Raw genomic sequence first — 24987 nt, 5'->3', positions numbered from 1 at the left:
GTAAAGGCAAGAAAATTGTTGCTTTTAATACATATTTTGATGATATGAAAATAATAACAGAAACCAAGTGTCATATAATAAGATAAAAAGATTATAACCTCATGAGATCTTAGGAGAGAAGATTGCCATGTAAATTTGCATTTAAACTTGAATTTGAACACTTCAAATCACTGACACTATGTGGCTGAAAGGAAAGTGATGACAAATTTACAGGATTATACAAAGAATAACCATTGATATACATCTCGTAATTTTTAATATAACAATTCAATTTTATTCATATCAAGTGTTTGCATCAAAATAATTTGATCTTTTCTGTTTTATCCAAGTACTTTTAGTAAATTCCGACATGAAAACTTTTGGTGCAATCTTATGGGCCGGGAAATATAGTACTACAATTATTCATTTAAATGCTTATAGAATGTCATATAATCTACTGAAAATCTAGAATATAAATGTAATTTGAGTAATTAAAAAAAATAAATTATATAAAAATATTTTTTCCTGGCATTTTCAATACAAAATATACATTGATTATTGCATTTCTAGCAACAAATTTTTGTCATTCATTACATTATAGAAAATCTTTTATTCTCACTCGTCTTCTTACAGCATTTGTGTATCCTTCTTTAAAGTGATACCAAATATCACTCTTCACGAAGGTGGCTATATTTCCTGAAAAAAGATAAGATGACTGTTATTGTGACGTATAAAAATGTATTAAACATGACATCAGCATGTGACTGGTAATGGTCACTGGTATAAAACCTTCATCTCAAAGTTGGGCTGAACAATTCACTTAAGATCATACTTTCAGGATGTATGGAACTCAAAATTTAGTTTGCCAGTGTCTAACTGCAAAAAAACAGCAGCACTGGTATTTTAAAACTTGCATTATCTTTGGAGTAATTCAAGGGTATAAATGAATGCACAAAGCACATGTACAGCACAGTGCTCAGAGAAATGAGTGAGCACTAAATATTACTCTAGTCACAAAATTAAATGTTTTTTAACCTTCCACTTTTTGGGACCTGATGGGATCAAAACCTTTTTCTGGGCCTTTATTATATGATTTCAAAAATATTTATTAGGATTACAGTCATTAATAAATTTTTTTACAAATAATTTTTTTTCATTTCACCATACATGACAATATGCAAAAGGTCAACGGCTATTACTAATTCTAACTGATAAAAAAATAGGTGGTTAATTTACTAATTATTGGTGCTAGTTTATTCCTTCCTCGCTCACTATTTTATGCCAGTAAATATACTTCTCATTTATGAATGTCTTTTAATGTAACTTGACTGATGTAAAATATTAGCCATGCAATGCCTTTAAAAATTGTTGCACAAATTGCTACTTGCTACAAGAAACTCAATTTTCAAATGGTTTTGTAATTGAGCACATATTTTAACTGCATGAATAAAAATTAAACTTCCATGTTTTTCAACTTAATGGTGAAGTAAGTAATGTATTTAGATACTGATAATGCTAAGTCAAGAAAAAAAGGCACATTAAGAGTTAGTTCTTAAGTAGATACTTATTCAAGTAGATTGATCTTAAAAATTTAACCATTGACATGCATAATTTTTTACAAACCAGGGTGAGGATGGAAGTGTTTCCAATCAATAAAAGAAAACAAAAAGTAAGAAGAAAACAAGGAAAATTAATTTGGTAGGTGGCAATAGAAGATTGAAATTCAAATTACAGGACTCCACCGGTAATGTTATTTCTGATTACTCTCAAATGGCATCCAACTTAAATGACTTCTACTTGTCCCACCAGACTACTACAAATACTGCAATTCCTGTTAATTATCCTCTAATCCCAAGCCTGTCTAATTCATTGTACCTGCTTCCTTGTACTGAACTGGAACTGATGAACATCATTAAAAAATTCCCTAACAAAAGTAGTCCTGGTACAGATGGTATCCCAGGGATTGTGATAAAAAAATCAATTAATTCTATCAAGGAACAGATACTCTTCCTAATTAATAAATCCCTACAACTTGGTGTTTTTCCTGATGCCATTAAAATTGCCAAAGTTGTACCACTTTATAAAGGGAAAGGTAGTGAGCAGGATATGAATTCTTACCGTCCAATATCTTTATTAAACCAGATAGGGAAACTATTTGAAAAGGTCTTCCATAATCGACTTACATCATTTCTTGAATCTTTTAATCTCTTGTCTGGCTCACAGAATGGTTTTAGGAAATGCAGATCTACATCTACAGCTACCTATCACCTCGTAAACCTAATACTTTCAAATCTTGATAATAGAATTGAAACCTTGGGACTATTCTTCGATTTTTCCAAGGCTTTTGACCTAGTTAATCATCAGTTACTCTTGTCCAAATTAGGACACTATGGCATCAGAGGTATCCCTTATAACTGGATCAAATCTTACCTCAGCGCAAGGCACCAACAGGTTATTTTGTCAAAGAACGGTACTAATTTTACTTCTCCTAGTAAAGAAGTTACATTAGGTGTACCCCAAGGCTCAGTCTTGGGCCCTATCCTATTTTTACTTTACATTAATGACTTACCAAAAGTTCTGCAGTCAGTTCCAGGAGCCGAGCCAATTTTATATGCTGATGACACTAACGTAATTGTATCAGCACCATCGTTAAACAACTTGACCTTGACAGCAGCTAGAGTTTCCGAACTTCTTTGTGAATGGTGTTCACAAAATTCTCTGAAACTCAACCCTGACAAGTCTGGACTCATATACTTCTCTAATAAAAATAAAGCCCCTGCTTCATTGGCCATTGACCTAGGGGGAACGTGTGTACCTCAAATTTCTAGATCCAAGTTTTTGGGAGTTGTTATAAATAAAAATTTATCATGGGATGAACACATATGCAATCTTCGTAGCAGGTTAAATTCCATTTGCTTTCTTATTAGAAGTATTAGGAAATCTGTAAGCCTTGATATCTTACTTTCAATTTATTACGGAGAATTTTATTCTTTAATTATCTATAGTATTCTGTTCTGGGGTTCTTCCCCTCATTCTGATTCAATTTTTAAAGCTCAAAAATGTTTAATACGATTAATATGCAATGCTCCCTACAATGCACCTTGTCTTTCCTTCTTCAAAAGGTTACATATTCTGACTGTTCCATGTATTTACATTTATGTCGTATGCATTTTCGCTAAAAGTAATATATCCAATTATATGACAAATGACAACGTTCATTGCCACCAAACCAGAGCCTGCAGAGACCTGCATCAAACTTATTGCAGGACTTTAAATACATCCCTGGGGCCTAAATCAATGGGCCTCCTTGCACTGAACAGGCTCCCTTACGATTTTAAGTACGTAAAGGATCCAGTCCTGTTCAAAAAGAAATTAATATCATTTTTAAGGAAAGAACAGTTTTATTCTGTAATGGAATTCATGGAGAAAAAATAACCATACTGAATATGGAATATATTTTATGCAAAAAATTTATTATTGTGTCATGCTTTTCTGAATTTCATCATTGTTTAACATCTATATGTACATATGACGTGTCCTATACACTTATATGATGTATCTATTACACTGTGTCAGTGTCTTCTGGGCAAATAAAGATTATTATTATTATTATTATTAACTGATGTAACCTAAGTAGTGTTTATTTTGCCCAAAATAATGTTGCTGTCCTGGGAATAGTATATCTTACACCAAACCGCTTGTCAGTACAACACACTCCTAAGCCCTAATTAGCACAGCACAAAATATCCTTCAACCCTAACTACATATATCAATAACTCATTCCTTAGCTCTGCATGCTTTCTATCTTGTTTAATTCTATCCAAAATTCCTACTCTTGCTCTCCCCCCTATTATCGCATTCAGCTTCCTCTGCCACTGCATCCACTTGTCATTTCTTCAATGCATTTCTGCCAACAACCAACTCTATTCCTCTATCATGCCTAGAACTACTGCATTTGTTTTTTTCTTCAATTTTATTTTCTCCATTCTTCTCCAAATCCACATCTCAAAAGCCTCCAATCTATTCATATCCTCATGCCTCAATTACCAAGTTTCCGATCCATACAAAACTATGGTTATAATTAAGTTTTCACCAGCCGTTTCTTTAAATCTTTACTCAAGGCGACTGTCATTCACACCCTCTAAAATCATCTTTACTTGACACAATTCTTCTTGAAATGTCCCCAATACTCTGCCCATCCTCCTAAAAAACACTTCCTAAATAGGTGAACTGTTCTTCTTTATGCATAATAACTTCAATCCTAATCTTAGTCTTCTCATTTCTTAAGAATATCAATACCTTCACTTTCTTATGATTGATTCTCATCCTATACCTGTCACCCTGATTCTGTGATGCACTAAGTAATTGCTGTAACCCTTTGATTGACCAGATAATTAAAACTGGATCATCAGCAATATTAACTGATTTTATGAGTTTCCCACCTACTTTCACTCATGCCTCCCTAATCATTTCCTCTGCATACATATTGAAAAGAACAAGTGATAAAGGATATTCCATCGTATGCCCCTGTCTACCACTGCCCAACCAGACTCTTAAGTTGCTATCCACACCTGTGCAGTCTGAAATATGCAGGATCTAAGTCTTCTATCCACCCAGTCTACTCATATATTCTGCAAAATGTATATTAATTGGGCCTATTTTAATCGATTGAAAACCTTCTCAAATTAAACGAAGCATACGAATACATACTAGCTACATATTCAATTTATGTAGTAGTAGTTTTACGGGAGGTGACTGACAGCTAAGGTCATTTATGCCATTAGGGATGGATGGGAAAGGAAGGGTGGAGAGAAACCCAGCATCAGATTAGCATACTCTTGTTGAAAGGTGCTAATGGGTCTGCAGTTTAACGTCCCATTCAACAGACGTCGTACTCACTCAAAGGGCTCTCCACAAAGCACCTCAAGTAGGGATCGGGATACCACTTGCAAACATTTGTAGTATCCAGGATTTGAACCTGGACTCTCACGGTGGGAAGCGTATGCGTTAACCACCGCACCATCCCGATCCCTATGTTCAATTTATATATGTATTCTATGTATATAAATTACACTTTTATTCATGTTTATCTGAATAATAACATAAAAAAGTAAACATAGGATTTCATTTATGACATTAACACTCACTTCTTTCAACTCTGGGGTTAACAGCAATCGTTCTTCCAAAAAAGTCTTTTGCTGTCTGAAATGGAATAAAATATTTCATCTTTTATTAATGCAGCCATAAATATTCAGGTTCAAAGTACAAACAAGGTTGTTTCGATTTTGTAATATGTATTTTGCAGTCCCAGAGTAAAAAAACTGAAGGCTGCTTGTCAGCTGATGACTATCAGGTGCAACAATAGTCTCTAAAATTCTATAAAAGGGCCTAAAAAGTCTCCTGTTTTACTTAAAAAGTAAAAAAATTAACGACAAAGTCTTTACAAAAATTATCTATTACTTTCTTAGAAAAAAAGTCACAGAAATATATAATTCCTCAGTCATTATTTTTAAAGACTACATTTACAAGCTGAAATATAACATTTTTATATTAAACTGAAGTGAGTATATTAAACTGAAGTGAGTATATTAAACAATAGATGTTATGATTAATTACAAATACAACTGATGAAAGATATACACACAAGTAAGTGTAATTTAAAGATAGGTTTCAAAAAGTTAACTGCGAAAAGATTGAACAACAAAATACACTAATAGCTACTTTTATTCACCAAGAGGTTACACTGGTCTCTTGTCACTCTTTACCAGATCAGTCATATCTCTGTTGATATAGTAGTTGATCACCATGCACATCTTGACATTTTCCATTATGCAGTTGATTCAGTGTCAGTAAGCAGTCTTATGAAAATTAAAGATCACTCTGCATCACAGGACCTGAGGTGTGCATATATTTTCAAGTTTATTTAGTTTACAATTGAGTTCTTCCATTCTATGTGCTCACCATCCAATTCCTGAACAGCTAATGTCGTGATGTTGAAGCCTGAGTAGCACTGCTGAAATTATATCTTTTACTGTCTGTTTGTAAGGCCCAACTGTGTTATTCATCTGTCCTTCAATATCATCAAGATTGGTGAGAGTAATGGGGGCTGGAGGTCAAAAAAGTCTTTTTAAGCTTCATCTGTGGAATTCAATTGGACAAATTTATAGATGGGTCTATCATTAAGTCTTTCTAAAAATAAAACGTCAAAAATATGTTTGCAAAATCTTGTGATTATTTGGATCACACTAACACTGGACTGATGCAAGACCAAATAGGCATGATGATCACACATTCAGATATGAATAGTTCATCTCAATTCTTTTCTCTCATCCCCAAGATGGAATCCTTACTCAAAATAATAGAGTTTGGGTTAAGATGAGGGAGAGTAAAAGGGATCACCTGGATTTGAATGGTGACCCAGAGGTCAGTGCCAAGTGCTCAATCCAAAAAGACCACCTTTCCAGCCTACTACTATCTTCTGACAAATACTTATTTTATTTTCACCAGTTTACTCCATCAAACTTCTTCCCATAATCCACATTTGGTATGAATTAGAAAATAATTATTATTGCCATTCATTTCATGTTTGCATATGCAATTTTAGTATTTCACAAATTAAACAAGGCATAGATAACAGCTGCTACTACCGTTAATATCCAAAGTAACTGGCATGATGATTAGTCACAGTTATATGAAGGTCTTGCACATAAAACAATCAGTGCATACATAATAAATTACTGGACCTCAAGGTTCCAGTAAATGAGTACAAACCTCATGTGATCTGTATCAACAAACACTGGTTAATGCAAATGAACTTGATACTTTTCATATGCCTGAGTATCTTATCGCTAGTGTTTTTGCCAACCAATACCCAAAAATGGTAGTATTTTGATTCTACTTTCTGAATGCTTTTCCCATATTCCAATTGGTTCCTCTTACCAATTTCTCAATGAAGAACAAGTATTTGAATCCTTAGTTGCCTGCTTCAAAGCGGATACTGTTTTTTATATATTGGTATACTATGGTGAATTTCATTCTCATGTTACTTTTAGTATTCTCTGCTAAGTTTCCTCTCCCCAAGTGGGTATAATCTTCAAAATCCAAGAGGATTATACATATTATGAGCAATCCCTCTTGTAATGCACCATGTAAACAAGCCTCTCTTCAATAGACTTAGCTTATTACCAGTACCCTACATGTATAATTAAATGTCAATCTTGCATACAAAGGGTAAATTTTCTCAATACAGGTCCAATCTCAATTACCATAGTCACTATACAAGGACCTGCAATGACCAACACCAGCCATTGGTCAAAACACACAATACTGCTCATGGGCCCAAAGCAACAGGCTTAAGGTTACTCGATTAACTTCCCAATTAAATCAAAAATGAAACAAAGGTACCTGTTTTCAAGAAAAAGCTGTTCAACCTATTAAAAAATAATATGTTCTATTCTGTAAATGAATTTCTGGAAATCTCACTACAACTCAATTCTGACTTAACCAAATAATATGTAAATATAGTAGTATATTAGGACGGATAAGCTATGTGATTTTTTGGGTACCAGATCTTCCGGGGAAATCATAACCGGCACAGGGAAAGGAACTGGCCCCCCTACCCTGATGTGTTAATTTCACACGCTGTCGGGCTTAGTGCTGGGTGAACTGTACCATCATCTACTAAACCTACCTTTCGGTTGATTACTGTGTTTATGGTTTTTTTATTGGTATGGATATATGGATGGTATATTGTATTTTTTCTTAAATTGTGAAGTTTATACTTGGCGTGTCTTATATTTGTGTATGTGTGAATACATACCAAATCTACAGACAATGAATTCATTATTATTATTACTTCATAAAATTTGGTTCACATAAAGAATTGTCATGCTGGGATATTTTTTATTACCTTGTTGGTAACATCCTTGATGGCCTTAGGAGTCAACTTCTGCAAGTGATTGGCTGGTTGGGAGGATTTCAACGGAGCACTTGGTGTGCTGGGCCCAGTTTCAAACTGCTTCATTTTTGCATTCTTTACTTCCCTAGCAATGATCTGCTTGGTATTGTACGGTAATTGGGAAGATGTCTTAACCCCAGGAAAAACAACAAATTGCTCAATATTCCTGAAAATAAGAGAACATCAATGTATGGGCGACAGAAGATGAATAAATTGCATAACAGGTAGACAACTGAGTGACTATGAAATTTCAATAATTAAAAACACCAATTTATTGTGAATATCTTGTACCATTATCTAATGCCAGACATCACAGTTATATATTTTGATATTGATAAGTTGATATCCCAAGTAAAATGTATTTAAAGTAAATGAAAGTGAGTCAAAAGGACCCTTAACATATTCCCTTCTTGTGAAACCATACAATGACCCACTAGACAAAGTACAGAGAGTATAATACCACACGACATCCTAAAGGTGGGCTTTTATGCTTTGCAGATGCATGCACAATTCAATCTAGCAATCATCTTATTGCATATCAAAAGGACTAAGTTTGCACCACTAAGAAAGCAGCTATTGGCATTCCATTGTGACAACAGTAGAAGATTGACCATCATGCCAATAACAAAATGGAGGTTAAATCAAACAGTTTTATTAACTGTGAGAAGTACTGAAGAAACAAAATAAAGAAGCAAAGAAATGAAATCTATCACCTGTAAAACATATAACATGGCATGATTACATTTATCCTAAGTCGATGGGTAAAAGTGGTGATTGAATGAATAAAATCTAAAGAAAAACTATTGTCTCATTCCAACAGTATTTTAACATATTAAAATATTTTAAAAACATAAACTATCAACTTACGGGTCCAAATTGTACACATAAGCGCCTTCAGCTGTTCTCTCTTGAACATAATTTAAATTATAATCTATCATTACTTGGACTAAATGAGAAAAATTGGCCTTCTCCCTTTGGTTGAAAAGCTCCATACTGACCTAAACAAATGAAATATTTATAAGTTAAGTGAAATGCCTATGAAAGATTATATTATACAGTAACCCAGAGATTAGGGTGGGTCTTTAAACCATTTAAATATGACACAAGATAAAAATATTAATGGTTTTTACAATAATTTTTATAGACCCTAAAAATATTCACAATATTTACTTACAGAACGCAGAGGGGGAGAAATTATAGATAGCAGATATGGAAGGACATCCAGATACATGGAGCTCCGTGAATTGTGGCATCTTGCTTTGGGCGATAAGCCTTCCATTACTGTGCTCATTGTTTGATTGAAATTGGAAAATCTTGTATTAGCCTATAGGAGAAAGGAATAAAACAAAAGAGGTGTGCAGTAGAAATTCAATGCCAACAAAGTACTGGAAAATTTATAAACATTCAGCAAAGTATTGGATGCACGAAAAAAACTTATTTAGAATTAACCCTCTTTGAAAGGAGGATGCTGTGAACATTACAATAATGGCTTCAGTAGAAATAGGCAAAATTTGTTCCAGCAGAAGCAGAGATCTTACCTCAAATCCAGAGCGAGGATATATTAGTTTTGGCCATGAGTTTTCTGCAAATAAAAAATGCCATTTCACAAAACAAAATGGCAAATATGCGAGGAGGAAAAATGATTGCTGTGAACGAACTTCATGGTTGATCATATCAAAAAATGTGAAGCATTCAGCACCAACTGCAACCTATTCAAAAATGGAAATTTACAAATAATTAAGAAGTATCAATACAATAACATTATCATCAAAGAGCAGTTTAGATACTTTTGTAGAACATAATTTTTATTAATGATATTTATTCCCAAACGATAATGGTAATGGCAGGTAACGTTGGGATAACTTGTAGTAAAACTGTGAGGACGTTGTCAATGTTGCAAATGCTACTACAGTGTTATGAACACAAAAAAGTTGGTGTAAGTATATCTTGCTATCTAATAATTTGGAGGAGGTCGCTCTGGGAAAACAATTCACAAACGCTAACTGGATATAAAATATTCATCTTGCTCAATACTTGGTTAAGGGGTATATGCATGGATCACATATCATGCATTTCCCACATATATATTAATACCATTGATTGCAAAATGGTAATTTTACATTGAGGTAAGCAGGCACTGAAAAATGATACATACAAACTAATTCCAAAGAAACTGCGGGAGATGCCGCAACAGTAACTTTTAACGGAGTCATCCGCTAATGTGCATTTCAATGCAACAATTTCAGAGTGTAAAAATATCCCAGTCAAGGCGAATGATTTTTACACTCTGAAATCGTTGCATTGACATACAAACTTGTCATCCCTCCATACCTAGTTTCATTTTCTCCATATTCAAGTTAGCCAATTTAATCTCAACACATATGAGGAGTAGGTGTTACCTTTCAGACACATTTCATAAGGAAAAAGAGATGGTTTGTAAATTGAAAAACTACCAAGTTTAACCTCAATAAACCTCCATCCCCACAAGGAAACTAGGAAAATCAGCTTCCAGCAGTATTGTCAACCCAATGTCAAGGCCTTTAGTAATTTATCAAGTGCATGGTTTGATAAAAGTTCAAATTTCTTCAAGTTCATCTGGCAGTACATTCAAAAGCCAAAGAAACCCTGTATTGTGTGGTGGATAATAAAAAATCACCATAATGCCTACATCGTTTCATGTAGAAAATAAACAAAATGGGATTTTTATTACTTAGAAAAATTATTTCCCTTTTATCTCATATAACTGAGTCCATTACACGTATTCCACAAAATGTAATGTTATACAGAAATGTGGTTCAATAATGTTCATTCTCAGTCAGTACTCAAGAGAATTCAAGTTTTATTTATTTTTTAATAAGGCCAGGTGCAATAGTACTCCTCTTGATCAGCATGTAGATATACAATGAGAATAAATACAATACAATAGCCATTAGGCATACTCTAATGGATGAAGGTTCAATGTGCATAATGGCCCATAATACAAAAACTTTTCAATTATGTCTCTAAATTTATATAAGAAATTTGGTGGGCTCCAAATTCTGTAAAACTTATGCATTGAAGTATTAAAAAACTGGCATGAAGGGATTCTCTTCCAAAATTTTTTCTCATTCGCCATCTTAAAACAATGTTATATCAAAAATACAGGAAACTATTTTCCATCTATTTATTTGCCTTGACAGAACAACACTCACACAAATTTTGAAAAGCAACCATTAACTAAAAGGTTTATTAAAAGATATCACAGAAAATTATTGTGCTCAACATGTATTATCCTTTTAATTATGGAACACCTTAAGGTACTCCTTGTATACATGTAACTTATAACCCTTGTAAATCACCAAATAAAAAGTGCAGCATGTTAATACAGTATCTATATTAAAAACAGTTTTGTAATCACCTCTTTCATGGCTGACTCCTTCTGTTTGACACAGAGGTAATTTTCAAAAACTCCTTGGGCCAGTCTCTCATAGTCACCAAAACTCTGCACAGCTTTCAGCACCCTCATCATCCTTAAAAGACATGCTAAGTGAACATAATAAAAGGAAAAAAAGATACTGCTATCGAAATTCTAGTCAGGAGAATAAAATAAGGAGGATGTAAATTTTAATGAGAGAAAACATTGGAAGGGAGAGCATTTTAGGTGTAGACCCCAGATTTTACCCAAAAAACATTGTTAATTTTGAAAATAGATGAAAAATGTACCGATGACTTCATGCTTCATGCTTGACACATCTATTGAAATGGCAACGTGAATTGAACTGAGAAGCATGAAACAAATATTTCAAATAAATAAAAGTTTAAAAGAGAACCCTTGACAAACTGATATTTTGCCATTAATTTACATAGCAACATTAGACACAGAATAAAAGACTAGCACAGATGGTAATGTGGAGCAAATAAAATGACATTGATTAATTGAGAACGCTAGTGATTAAGTCTTTTGACAAGCTACTGATTATAGAAATTTTGGTAAACATGTCTCAGAAAATAGGAGCTCAATAGCCATATATTAAGTGCATTCAAGTTCTAAGGTTGCCCAATTTTTTCTTGGGACTGAAAGCAGTTATTTAAAAATGTGTTTGAGCTGAAAATATGCAGACACTTTAAGAAAAAAGCAAGATGCCTGCACCCCCAGGGTAGAGTTTATATAGGTGCCACCAGAGTGAGAAAACTTTTCAATACTTAAAATGAAATTGTTTAATGCACAAGAACCGTGTGAATATCTGCCTTCTTCACATGCATGGTGTAATACACACAAAATTCATCTGTCAACTGAGTGAGGCATACAGTGATGGTGTTATTGATGCAAAATATGTGCATTTGTGAGTGCAACAGTTCAAAGAAAACAATGTTATCATGGCATCAACATGGTAAAAATGCCTATGTCTACATGGAGATTCAGTTGAGAAGAAACAGAAGTTTCAAAATTTTGGTGCAAGTAGTTTGTCATAAAAAAATAAAAGAGACCTTAGAATGTGAATGTAAAAAAACATGAAGACCTGAAAAAGTTTTTACATCTTGAGCAAAGAAATATTTTTCACATGGTATATAAAATATAGGAAAATGCAGAAATCAAAAATTATAATTTTTCAATTAATTTTATAAAACAAAATACACCTATGCTTGTGCATTGTTGGAGCAACACTGGATCTTTAGCATGCAGAGATATGATAGCCACATAATTTGCAGCATTAGTCTGAGATTGAGTGCCAAGAGTGCAAACCCTGAATTGCTCTCAGGCATTTTCTGGAAATTAAAGAAATTTTGCAGAAATTTTCTGATTCTTGCTACAGGACAACTATCTCCAGTAAAAAATGAGTTCATAGCATCAAACTATTCTCAGAAGTATAACACTCCCAGTAATATTTTACATATAGAGCAGAAGGGAGTAGGCATGAAGGAGCAGAGAGAAGCAGTGATATTTGGTATTTAACTGTTGACCTAACAGAAGAAGGAGGTTTGTTTACACGTAATTTCCGTACATATACTCTTTGGCTTGACTACATTGTCCTTCATTCTCAATTCAATGGGAACTAATTACATATTTTATAAATGGTGAACCAACTGGACAATATAACTTACCTATATTTGAGACTGTTTTCACTAAACCTCAGAAGTGGAGATTGAACGGCGCTGACTGAAAAATTATTGTCCTTTGTCATACTGCCACTGGAAAGTAAAACAATATTTCAATATGAATCTATCCTTTTCTAATTGAAGAAGTGGTTTTATGTCCAACCATTTTTTCACGGTTCCAGAAATCATGAGGAATTCTGAATGCAAAGAGTACCATTAAGGTTACTGTACGGTGAAATTTGGACAAATGATTTGGAGCCCAATACTTTACCAAAAATCGATAATAAATAATAATTTGTCACTTTTGACTAACATCTGTATTCTCAGCTTTCTCATTTTTATTAACATGTAATCTTTTTCTACTTGTCATGGGTGACGTAAATGTATTGGTCTGATATTCCAAAAGCTTGAAGTTCAACGAACAAAAATGATTGGTTAATAAGGTCAAGAAGGTTATATTGAGCAGCAATGGAGTGCTGTAGACTGGGATTGAAGGTAAAATGTTGGGTAGCCAAGGCAAAGATAGGAAAACAATAGATATATTGTATGGAATAAAGTCACCATCCTGACCAATGGATTTTGTATACCTAACTGATATAAGATGGCATCTCAACCATGAGGCAAACATATGAAAATTAAAGCAAAATAATCAGCAGAGAGTTCATAAATAACCGAGCCCAAGTGTTTGCAAGTGTGGAAATATTAAAATTTTGCATCTTGAACATTAGAGAACCTCAGGAATGGCGAAGTTTATTGTGAATATTTTGACAGATAAATCAATTACTAATCACAGTTACCAAAAATATAATGACAGGTCACAAAATAAAGAATAGCCAGAGGGCCCAATTTGATGAATTTCTGGCTGTTTTCTTGTTGTTGCATATTTGATCAAATGAAAATAGCCAGGATGTGTGGTCCCAGGCCAATCAGTAATTTGCTTCCATACAGGTATGGAGCCCCACTTACACTATTATACCCACTATACCCTTATCAAAACTGAGAGCACTGAACTGTTAAAGAGAGGGACTATCATTTCAGAAAAAATATTTGCGAACATATAACCTTCATGGTGATACACTTATGGGCATCAGCTGCAGCATTTAACTGTTAAAAATCACATACAGCCACAATTTTGGTAGTTTTAATTGGCTGAAATAGTCTTCCTAATGAAGCATATTTATTTAGCTCACTAAACAAGTTTTTCTCCTTTCCACAACTACTTTAGGGAGTAAATATACAAGACTATACCAGATTGACTCTTAATGGATTGTGAAATTTTTGACAACATAATTGTTTAGTCATTAAAATTAATTATGTCAATTGTTGCTTTGTTGAACATTCCAATAAAAGCAAGAAAAAACACAGAACATTCCCAACCAATTTATTATTAATTGGCTACTTTTGATTCTTTCTTGTGATTATCAAGGCATCAAAGCCATTAAGATGCAACAGATTTTAAAAATCATACGCCTTGAATGGGCTTCGAACCCGGATCCCTCAATGCCCAGGGATCCGTATTTGAATCTAGGTCAAGGCAAATGATTTTTTTGTTCTGAAATTGCTGCATTGTAATTTACATTCAGCAGATGACTCTGCTAAAAGTTACAGTCGTGACATCTCCCACAGTTTCTTGAAAGCATCACAGCCATTTAAAAACATTGATAAAAAATTTTAAATTACCAAAATATTTATGAAAAATGCATTCTGGATGAAAATATCTATACTTCACGCCCATGATTAAATTAATTAAAAAAATGCTTACAAGTGGGTTAAATTACAATCTTTTGCGGAGGGAATGGAGGTAATGGATTTGTAATTTCATTCAAATAACATTCCTAATGTTAACTTTGCAAGAAACATAAGGGCTTGCAATGTAAGCATCAATGCATAAAGCAACTATGAATTTAAAACTTATAATAAAAACAAATAAACACAATATTCAACACAAAGGTCAGTCTGGTAGGTGATGGTAGAGTTCACCCATTACTAAGCCAGACCGTAAGTGAAATTCACACATCAGGGTGGGGGGGGGGCAGATTGTTTCCCTGTGCTGTAATGGCTTCCCAGGATAATCTGGTACCTAAAAAAATCACACAGCAAGGGTGGAGCTGAGGGTGCCCAGAGAAGCTTGCCCAGGAATCAAACCTGGGCCCTCTGGTCAGTAGTCCAACACTCTATCCCATGGACTACCGCAAACCACACAACTTTATAATAATGATTGTTGAATTTCAATTGGAATAAATTAAATCAAAGAATATCAAGTTGAGTAAAGTGATGCCTTTTTCAGGAAAAGTTACTTACGCTTTTTCTTTATGTATTTTAAATATCTCCTGCCACACGTCAAATGCACTTTTCTGCATATCCTTTAGTCCTACAGTTGTCTTCTGAACATCCATCATCCTCAATGGTCTATTCTGCACTTTAAATAAATGTAGAAATGAAATGCAAGCCCGTATGTCATTTTGCATCTTTTGACACAAGGACATGAGTGCTCCCATGTCAGTTTTAATGCCTTGTTGCCTAGCAATTTCCATCAATCTGCAGGCAAGTCTATAAAAAAATGAACAATTTTAAAACTTAGAAATGCTATTTTTTTTAAGTTCATCATAATGAAACTCACTTGATGAGAACGTCCAAAAAGATAAAAGAATATATGTAACTATTACCCAGCTGCTTTTCAGATGATGTTTTCAATTTATTTTCTTACTTTCTTTGTATACATTTAGTATCAGGAAAAGAATAAGTCTAACTGGACATATCCCCAGTCATGATAGCTTACTGAAGACAATAATAGAAGGAAACAGAGATGAATTACAAAGGAGGGCCAAAAATGAATTACAAGAAGCAGGCGATGAAAGACATCTACACATTGAACTATGAAGGAATGAAAAGACTGAAATTTAATGGGACAGCTTAGAGAGTTACTAAAACCCAATTCTCACACTGATAACCTAAGAAGATGATGAATGGAGAAAGGTTACACACGTGAAACAAAATGGAAATGGTTTGACTATCAAATACAAAATATATAGTGAAGACATTAAATATACAGGCAGTTTCTGAGATTTGTATGCCTGCGGTTCTCCAAGGATTTATGGCAAATAATATCAATGGAATCCCATGAAGATTACAGGTCACCTAATGACTTGAACTGGAAGAGTTAATAAAAAATATAGATATATTTTCATTATATAAACGCATGCACAATTCAAATCTTATTTCCTAGATAATGCCACCCTAAAAGAGGGTTAACATCTTATGTTAGTTCAAGTTCCTCCCTCCCATCTCTGTGTTCTCCTCCCAGTGCACACGAATTGACCCCTCCTCTGCTTCTCTGTTTCTTATGGTACGGAGCAAGTTCCAATAGGAGAATGTTTTGTTCACTTACTTGCCTCTCGAGGATATCATGTACTAGCTAGCACCTAGCACACACTGACACTCACTCACCAACATCCTGTTGTGTCCATTTGTACATACAAATCAAAGATGGTGAAGAAATAGGAAATCATACTACAGAACACAGACACAACAAAGATATGATGTGCCACGATCTTGCATCTGTAATTGGTGGAAGAATATGGCTGCACTTCTTTGAGGACAAAAGAACCATTAGGTGAATACCTACCAGTTACTCAACAATCGATGCATTTCTAAACTGTATTCAAGTTACATAAAGTCTTCTTAGGTTTTCCATCCAATAGTTATTTTGCTGCGGATGTTTCAAAGGATTACACTGCCATCATTCTCCAGGGTGCTGAGTTAGTCGGGAGAGTTCTAGACTAACTCAGCACCCTGGCTCTATATAAAATAAAACTCCAGGCAAATATGAAATTCTGAATTCAAATCTATCCGTTTTTCTTTACTATTTTTATGAAGGGAGTCTAACGTGTAAACTACATCATTTCGCCATCAATTTATTACATGAATTACAGATACGGGGTCCCTGTTTGAATCCCCGAGCAGCAAAGTATAGGCAAGCAACATACTAATACCTCTAAATGTAGGGAATTCTCAACAATGAAACCTAAACCAGAAATTTTCTAAGAAGATTGCTATGAATTTGTTAATAAAATGTTAATAAACATTAATTGGCAGCTCCTGGATCATCTATTCAAAATATCCACCAACTAACATTCATTATGAATAAGTCATTGACCTGTCTTTCCATAGCAGAAATACCTCTCACTATGGGTGATCATACTTCAAGATTTAAATAGACCATGGGTGTCTAACTCCTTTCCCTCTCAACAACAGACATCTTCAAGCATTGAACTAGTTTCCATCTACAAGGGGACTATTCTAGTTATATTATCACAGTAATTTAATTGAAAATATCTGAACATATGAGTAAAATAATTATATTCATAAAAAATATAGTCACCTGGAATTAGCTGTTGAACCAAAATGGATTATCAATGCTTGTTGTCTCAGCAATCTCAAGGCAGGAGCATACAAATCATTGCATATACAGATAATTGGGCGTTTCAATACTGCTTGTTTCTTATTGCCCTTTTTCTCTTTGCTTCGAGCAGAGTCTTTTGCACAGGCTACTTTCAAGAGGACATCAATTGCTGGCTGAAAATATAACATTTATGCATGATAAAAAATCACAGTAATTCATAAGGCTTAATCAGATCCCCCACTTGAAACACTACAGATTACATACACATTCCTGACCAAAGTTAAATGACTCATCATATTCACCCCAAATGTTGACTCTAACAACATAAGCACACAAGAAATTAAAGATGTTGCATAAAATGACCTGTTGTCACATATATCACCTGGGTCATTTATCTTCCATTTCTATACTCTGCTTCAGCCACCATCTCTACACTTTGTACCATTTAAGTAACAATTCTTTTTAAGTTAAGACATGAAGAATTCTTAGTTAATTAGCCAATTGTTGCATCGTTTTTAATCATGACAATGATTTAATAGAAAGTATCAAAATCAATAGATTATTAATATTTTTTCTAAACTTATACATTTAACTTTAGCAAAGAATAAATACCTCAGTTTTAATGGTACATGGCAATCTCTAAAAATTCTACATTGCAATGGTGTCAAGTGCCTTAGATGGCACACCAAACAATGGTTACCCAATGCATAGAATTGAAAAGGAGGGTAGTGGATGTCCCTCAGGGCATGAGTGCCAACAATATATCCACAAAAAAAATTAGAATGTGTGGTGTTTGTATTTACTGAATAATATGTTCATTGCACAACCTTTACTTCGGTAAATAATGTCCTTGCTCTATTTTTGGAAAATGTTTTGCATACGTTTATAAGTGAGAGACAGAGAGAGAAAAGCATTGGGTAAATTACATGTAAATGACATATTACTATGTAAAACAATTACAATGAATGACAGCTATTATGAACAGTAGTCTTCGGTCCCATTCATCTCAACACAGCGGGGTTTAACTACACAGTGAAACCTCATCATTTAAAGAATAAGGGACCATGAAATTGTTACATTCGAAGCATATGGATTTGAAATAAACAGACTTTAAAAAATTCTTAAAAACAATTTGGATATAAAATCATGAAGGAAGCACTTGAAACCATAAGATTTAATTTAAAATTACAATAATGAATGAGTGTGGGTAAATCAGTAAACTATGGACCTCAATCCATTGGCCATAACCTACAAAATCAGCACAATTATTGTTTTTGGAGCACGTAGTAAGTGTCTGTTTTCAACTGTGTTTACCCAATTATCTTAAATATTGCACTACTCGTTTTTTACCCACCATCTTCATACCAATTGGAATGACTATGCTCTTCCTAGGATGTGCACAGATATACTCTATCATTATCACTCACATAAGAAGTATTTCTTTTGGGTATACTCCAAGATAATTTTAATCTTATATTTATGGAAATCAATATTATCTCCTGTTCTTTGGATATTCAAATAATTTCTTATTCATTATTACGAGGGTCATCCGGAAAGTAGTACCCGTTCGTGCCGCATGAAGTGCTGACGACGCGAGTAGCCGCTGGACGAGGTCAGATAGCTTCAGTGGCTTGTCTGCCTTCTCTGAGCCAAGTTGCGTGACGCTAGCATTGCCTGTGTTGTTTCTGTGATTGTTTACAATGTTTAAAAAAATTGAGAACGCCGCCAGTTGTGAAGTGAGGGCAGTGATTAAATTCCTCAATGCAAGAAACGTTCGCCCATGTGATATTCATCGCCAATTAAAGGAGGTGTATGGAGACAATGTAATTGACGAGTCGTCTGTTCGGCGGTGGTGTCGCAACTTCAACATGGGGAGGGGGAACACACACGATGATGAGCGTTCGGGGAGACCGTCTGTCATTACAGACCAACTGGTGAGCTCAGTTGACGAATTCGTGAGGAACGATCGGCGCGTCACAATTGATGACATCTGTGAGCATTTTCCCAATTTTTCTCGAACAATTGTTCATGAAATTGTTAAACACCATCTGCATTATGCAAAAATTTGTGCAAGATGGGTCCCTCGCGTATCTCAATGAGCTGGCGGCGAAGGACTATGCAGCAGGAATACAGAAACTTGTCACACGTTATGACAAATGCCTTAATTTGCTTGGAGATTATGTTGAGAAGTAGTTTAAAGTATCCTCTTTCAAATAAAATTTTTTATGTTTGTTAATATTTACTTTTGTGTCTTTGATTCACGAACGGGTACTACTTTCCGGATGACCCTCGTATTTACCATTCATTGTAGCTTAAGCACATTGTACAGTGATTTCAATCACTTCATTTAAGAAAAAGATGTGCAACACACAATTTTACAGTACTAACACCAGTTCATGTTTCGTTCCTGCAATAAAGCTTGGCAATCTTATCCTTTAAGTTAAAACTTAAATTTAATTGCATTTCATTACATATTGCTAACCAGCTGAAATTTTACCTGACTTGCAGGGAATGTTCTCAGCTTTGAAGAACATAATATGTATTTCAAATTTATCAGAACCATAACAAGGAGATTTTACTGCTCGGTAGAAAAAATATTCACTGCCTGATTTCTAACGCCATATCAAAGACCTACCAAAATTTACAACGACATTCCAATAAATGGGACCAGAGAAAGTACTCACAGCTGGTGCACCATCTATTTCATCCATGACCAAGCAATTTGGACGGGGTGAGCTCCCCACTACAGCCTGCATGGAAGTGGCAGCTTCTAATTTGTTCCGGAAAGCTTCTGGACTCCTATCATCACTTGCATTTATCTCCACAACATTGTAACCTTAGGCAATAGTAAAAGAATGAGACATTACAAATTAACTATTAAAAATGAGGATGACAAACTAAATGTTCACAAAATTTTTAATATAATTATAACTAATAAGCCAACAGGGCATTTGATCAATCGAGTAACATAAATTAATGTCAACATGATTTCTAGCAATTATGAATGTTTAGAAATGACAGTACTAATTTATTTACACAGCTCTTTTGACCAATCTGTGACAATCACTGGCAAGGTTTTCAGGAAAAAATCTAAACACACATGTAGGAGGATATCGAAGAGAGAAATTCAGACTTTTCAAATGTATTGGTGTTAAACGAGTGTTTTTGACTGTTTACAGGGTAAAATTCATCGTTTACAAGTAAAACTTTACAGGACAGGGGTCCTGACTGTATATTGGCAAAATATTTTGGATGGATTCCACTATTAATTGGAAGAGAGAGAATACACTGCTGTTCCTTAGATTAAGACCCAAAACGATATTACAAAGGAACTGAATATAGCCAAAGAGGAGTCTGAACAAATTTTAGTTATAAATATAACTGCTTGTGTCACTGCAGATGTCATAAACAAATTTGTTGTAATGTTATTTTGATGAATATGTACCCAAAATATAATAACAGAGTCTTCTTTCACCTTTTCTGGGGCTCATGTGAAAGAAGCTATGGTGGGGCTATGGAATAAGGAGAGGTGGAATGAAGTGGGATGTGGTTGGAGGTAAAATGGTGTAATGGGAAATAATAATGAAAATTTTAAAGAGTTGCAGAAGGTGACTGACAGCTGAAGTCATTTGCACCATTAGGGATGGTTGAGAAAGGAGGAAGGGAGAAGAGAAACCCAGCATTGACATTAGCCTACTTTAAACAAAGGGCGGCAAGGGGTCTCCAGTTTAATGTCCCATCCAATGAACAGCGTACTCAAAGTGCTAGCCACTGAGAACCTCAAGTAGGGAATAGGATACCACTGAAAAAGATCTGCCACTTCCAGGATTTGAACCCGGGGGGACCAGTTGGTTAGCCATCACACAATCCTAATCCCCACCATAGCTATTACTTCATTATCAACCTACCTGCATGTTCAGCAACCACATGGGCAAGAGTTGTCTTTCCAAGGCCAGGGGGTCCACATAATAAAGTAAGTCGTTTAACAGGATAACCAGCTTCATCGACTTCTTCAGCAAACTCAGCTAAAAGAAAATGAATACATGCATGACATTTTAGGCCCCAGATGTCTTAATTAGTAGCATATGGTGACAGCAATATGTGTATATGTACCTGATTTCCAAAAGAATATTAATTCACCCAAGTAATTAACAAAAGATCCACAGCAAAACAAGCCTTAAGAGTCAACAAACAGATGGCAACACACCATAGTTAATATTTTAGATAATGATACCACTCCAGATAATTAATTTCAACCTTTAAAATATTGATTAAATTCTTGAACACATTATCTTATAAATAAAATAACCTCTGAAAAAGAAATCATTGATATTAAATAAGAAGAGAATTCAATTTTATCACAGAAACTAGAAATTATGACTCATTCACTTTCCATGATATTTTTCAAATTTATTGGTGTTTAATGAAAGTTTTTAACTGTTTACTAAGTAAAAAAATTAAAATAAAATTCTTTTAGTTAATTCTATTATACCCATACTAAATAGAGTCATGCTTTTCTCAAATATTTATTAACATAGACTTCCACTTCCAGTATTTTTCACTTAATGCACCTCTACTTATAATTTTTTTTGCTAATTAGCTGTTTCAATAAAAAATATGGAAACCTAGGTCATGATGATGTGATATACACCTAACCTGATAAAAATAAGAGCAGAAAACAAAGTGTTCACCAACTAACATGAAAGAGAAGAAAAACCCTTTCTAAGGGACTTACTTGAAATAAACAAGCTAACTACTACGTTAAACTACACTCCCATAATCTTGCTAGGGAAAAAGAGCCTTTAGGATACATTTTTTCAATACATATTTGAGAAATGTTGAATTTCGATCACACACTTTCCATTTCCATCTCACAAAAAAGGAGTACTGATTTTTAATAAGGAAAAATTTTAATTATTTTATCTGATGCATGCATAATTTTTTGCTTGCAAATGGCATTGATAGTTTCCATTTCGGATAATTTTATAATGTGGCAATTAAAGAATAGTTGGGCATTAGATGGCAAAACAAGTAACATGAAGCAACTTTGGTGACAATAGCATAGGTCATTACTTCCAACTTGTATTTATCTATTACTTCAAATTTACAAAATAATTGACAAATGGAAGACAAATAAGTCATCAAAATAATTTTAAAAATCATTGATTTCATAGCATAATGTGATAACATCTAACCAGAGTCCAGGCAGCACCGTAAAAGCTCTGCCATTGACAGGAGCCCAACTGCCATTGGAGTACATAGGCAGCTTACCTTCTTTCTGCCCAAAGCCAGAGGCAGTTTGCCCATAAGAGTAGAACCACTCTCTTGGATGTTCATGAGAATCATTTCTCTTTGAGCAATACAAAGTTTAAGTGATACAATGAATCTTTCAACAATTTAGATACACTATTTTCCCAGAGTACATGCCAAAACCATACCGTAACATGGACTAATAAACCAAATAGTAGTAGTAGTTTTGAGGGGAGGCGACCGACAGCTGAGGTCATTTGCGCCATAGGGGATGGACAGAAAAGGATGAAGGGTGGAGAGAAACCCGGCGTCGGCATTAGCCTACTCTTTACGAAAGGCGCCAAGGGGTCCGCGGCTTAACGTCCCATCCGACGGACGGCGTACTCACTCAAAGTGCCCTCCACAAAGCACCTCAAGTAGGGATCGAGATACCTCTGAAAATATTCAACACCGCCGGGATTTGAACCCGGGCCCTCTGGGTGGGAAGCCAGTACGTTAGCCCCCGCACTATTTCGATCCCCATAAACCAAATGAAGCTGCCAGTTAATCCCCCAATGGACTTTGTTGAGATGGGAAGTGGAGGGTGGATTGGGGTAGAACAAAGGTTCTATGAAAAATTGGACTTTAACTTTCAGCAGTGCCTATGACCTGATCAGCACAATGTCAGCTAGGCTGGACTGAAACGAATGTGATTTTACAGATGGAGGGTGGGGATGCATTGTGGTAAGCATTGCTTCTGGCACATAGATGGCATGTGGTCTGAGAAAGAAAAAAATTAAATTAAAGCAAAGGGACAATCTCTAGCAAATTTAGATTTTATTCATTTTCCATTCGGTCCATCATCATCATCTGTCTTTCAATCCTAAGATTGGTTTACTGCAGCCCTCCATACTTCCCCATTAAATGTTAACTCCATCACCCTCTGATAGGTTCCCTATTTTACATCCTTCCTAATTTTCCCAATGAACTTGTCTCTTGGCCCTTCTCGCTGGATCTTTTCTTCAATTTTTCCTTCCATTATGTTTCTTACTAATCCATTGTGCCTCAAGGTATGTCCAATCCATCTAGTTCTTCTTCGCTGTAGAGCTCTCCACCTGGTCCTTTCCTCTTCTGCTCTTCTCCATACTTCATCGTTCCTCACTTTGTCTGTCCATTTAATCTTCAGCTTTCTCCTCCAGCATCATGTTACCATGTTTCAAATGCTTCTATTCTTCGTTGGTCCACTTTTCCAGTAATCCATGTCTCCGATTTATAGAGGGCCATGCTCCACACCAACATTTTGACGAACTGATTCCTTGTTTGCAATCTTGTGTTCTTTGATCATAGTACTTGCCTCTTCTCAATGAATACCTTTTTTGCTTGGGCTATTCTTCCCTTGATGTCGGTCGTGCTTCATCCATCCCAAATTATACCGCTGCCCAAGTAGATGGATTCCACCTGCTCTAGTTTCACTCCTCGAATTGTGATATATGTATTGAGCTTCTCTCTTCCACACAGAAGGATTTTCGTTTTCTTCTTGTTGATGCTCATTTTATATTCCCCCAGTACTTTGTCCATAGTATTCAGTTCCATTCAGGACACAGCTGAAATATGAACCATGGTCTTTATACCCAAAATGATTTTGTAGCGATGATATAAAAAATACTTTGTTTACTTTCAGCATCTACTAGTACGTCTTGTTGTTACAAAGTATGGAAACAGTGTGAAACTCAGGGCAATGTAATTTCAACATTACAATTAATCCAGTATTTTATCCTATACGCTACATTCCACACGAGGGCTAAATACTCATTTTTTGTTGATTCACATCCTCTGCTCAGGCTATTTATTTTTTAATCGACTAATCTTGACTAAGATACTTTCAAAAGTCCTGAACATCGTCCAAAATCAGTTGTTGTGCCAGAAAAAATTGATGCTGTGCAAGAACTAGTAAAGGAAGATCGTCATGTGACTTATTGCGAGATTGAGGAATCCTTGGGGATTAGTATGACGAACATCAAAAAGATTTTGCATAAACATTAGCTGAGAAAAAAATTTGTTCGTGCTGAATCCCCCATAATTAGGCTCAAAAAGATGCTCGTGTCAATTGGTGCAAAGAAATACCCAACAAATACAATCGCGTTGTATCAGAAGCTGTATGTAACATCTATACAGGCGATCTTGGATCTATTCATATGAACCCAAAACAAAACAGCAATCCACTGTATGGATCTTCCACAACGAGCCAAATCCAACAAAAGTGATTCATGCACGAAACACATCGAAGCAAATAATCGTCTATCTGTGACATGTGGCAACCGCATGAGCATGTTAGAGCAATGTT

General features: G+C 34.9%; 1 protein-coding gene across 1 annotated transcript in view; it reads right to left on the bottom strand.

The window, feature by feature from the left end:
- Window positions 1-509: 509 nt before the first annotated feature.
- The window catches only part of cutlet (chromosome transmission fidelity protein 18 homolog), a 36287-nt gene continuing 11809 nt past the window's right edge, over window positions 510-24987 (bottom strand). Inside the window, exons 8-19 of the mRNA XM_071585861.1 lie at window positions 21323-21439; window positions 20099-20250; window positions 17394-17587; window positions 15314-15562; window positions 13019-13105; window positions 11334-11445; window positions 9475-9645; window positions 9111-9260; window positions 8804-8934; window positions 7889-8102; window positions 5127-5181; window positions 510-675 (exon numbers count right to left, since the gene is read on the bottom strand). Of these exons, the coding sequence (XP_071441962.1) occupies window positions 575-675; window positions 5127-5181; window positions 7889-8102; window positions 8804-8934; window positions 9111-9260; window positions 9475-9645; window positions 11334-11445; window positions 13019-13105; window positions 15314-15562; window positions 17394-17587; window positions 20099-20250; window positions 21323-21439 (1733 nt within the window). The 3' untranslated portion in view covers window positions 510-574. The remainder of the gene's footprint in view (window positions 676-5126; window positions 5182-7888; window positions 8103-8803; window positions 8935-9110; window positions 9261-9474; window positions 9646-11333; window positions 11446-13018; window positions 13106-15313; window positions 15563-17393; window positions 17588-20098; window positions 20251-21322; window positions 21440-24987) is intronic.

This window comes from Hetaerina americana, unplaced genomic scaffold, assembly GCF_022747635.1.
Source record: "Hetaerina americana unplaced genomic scaffold, ioHetAmer1.1.p SCAF_1, whole genome shotgun sequence".
Taxonomy (NCBI): Eukaryota; Metazoa; Arthropoda; class Insecta; order Odonata; family Calopterygidae; genus Hetaerina; species Hetaerina americana.
Note: the sequence above shows the minus strand (reverse complement) of the source record. Positions and strands in the feature narration are given on the sequence as shown.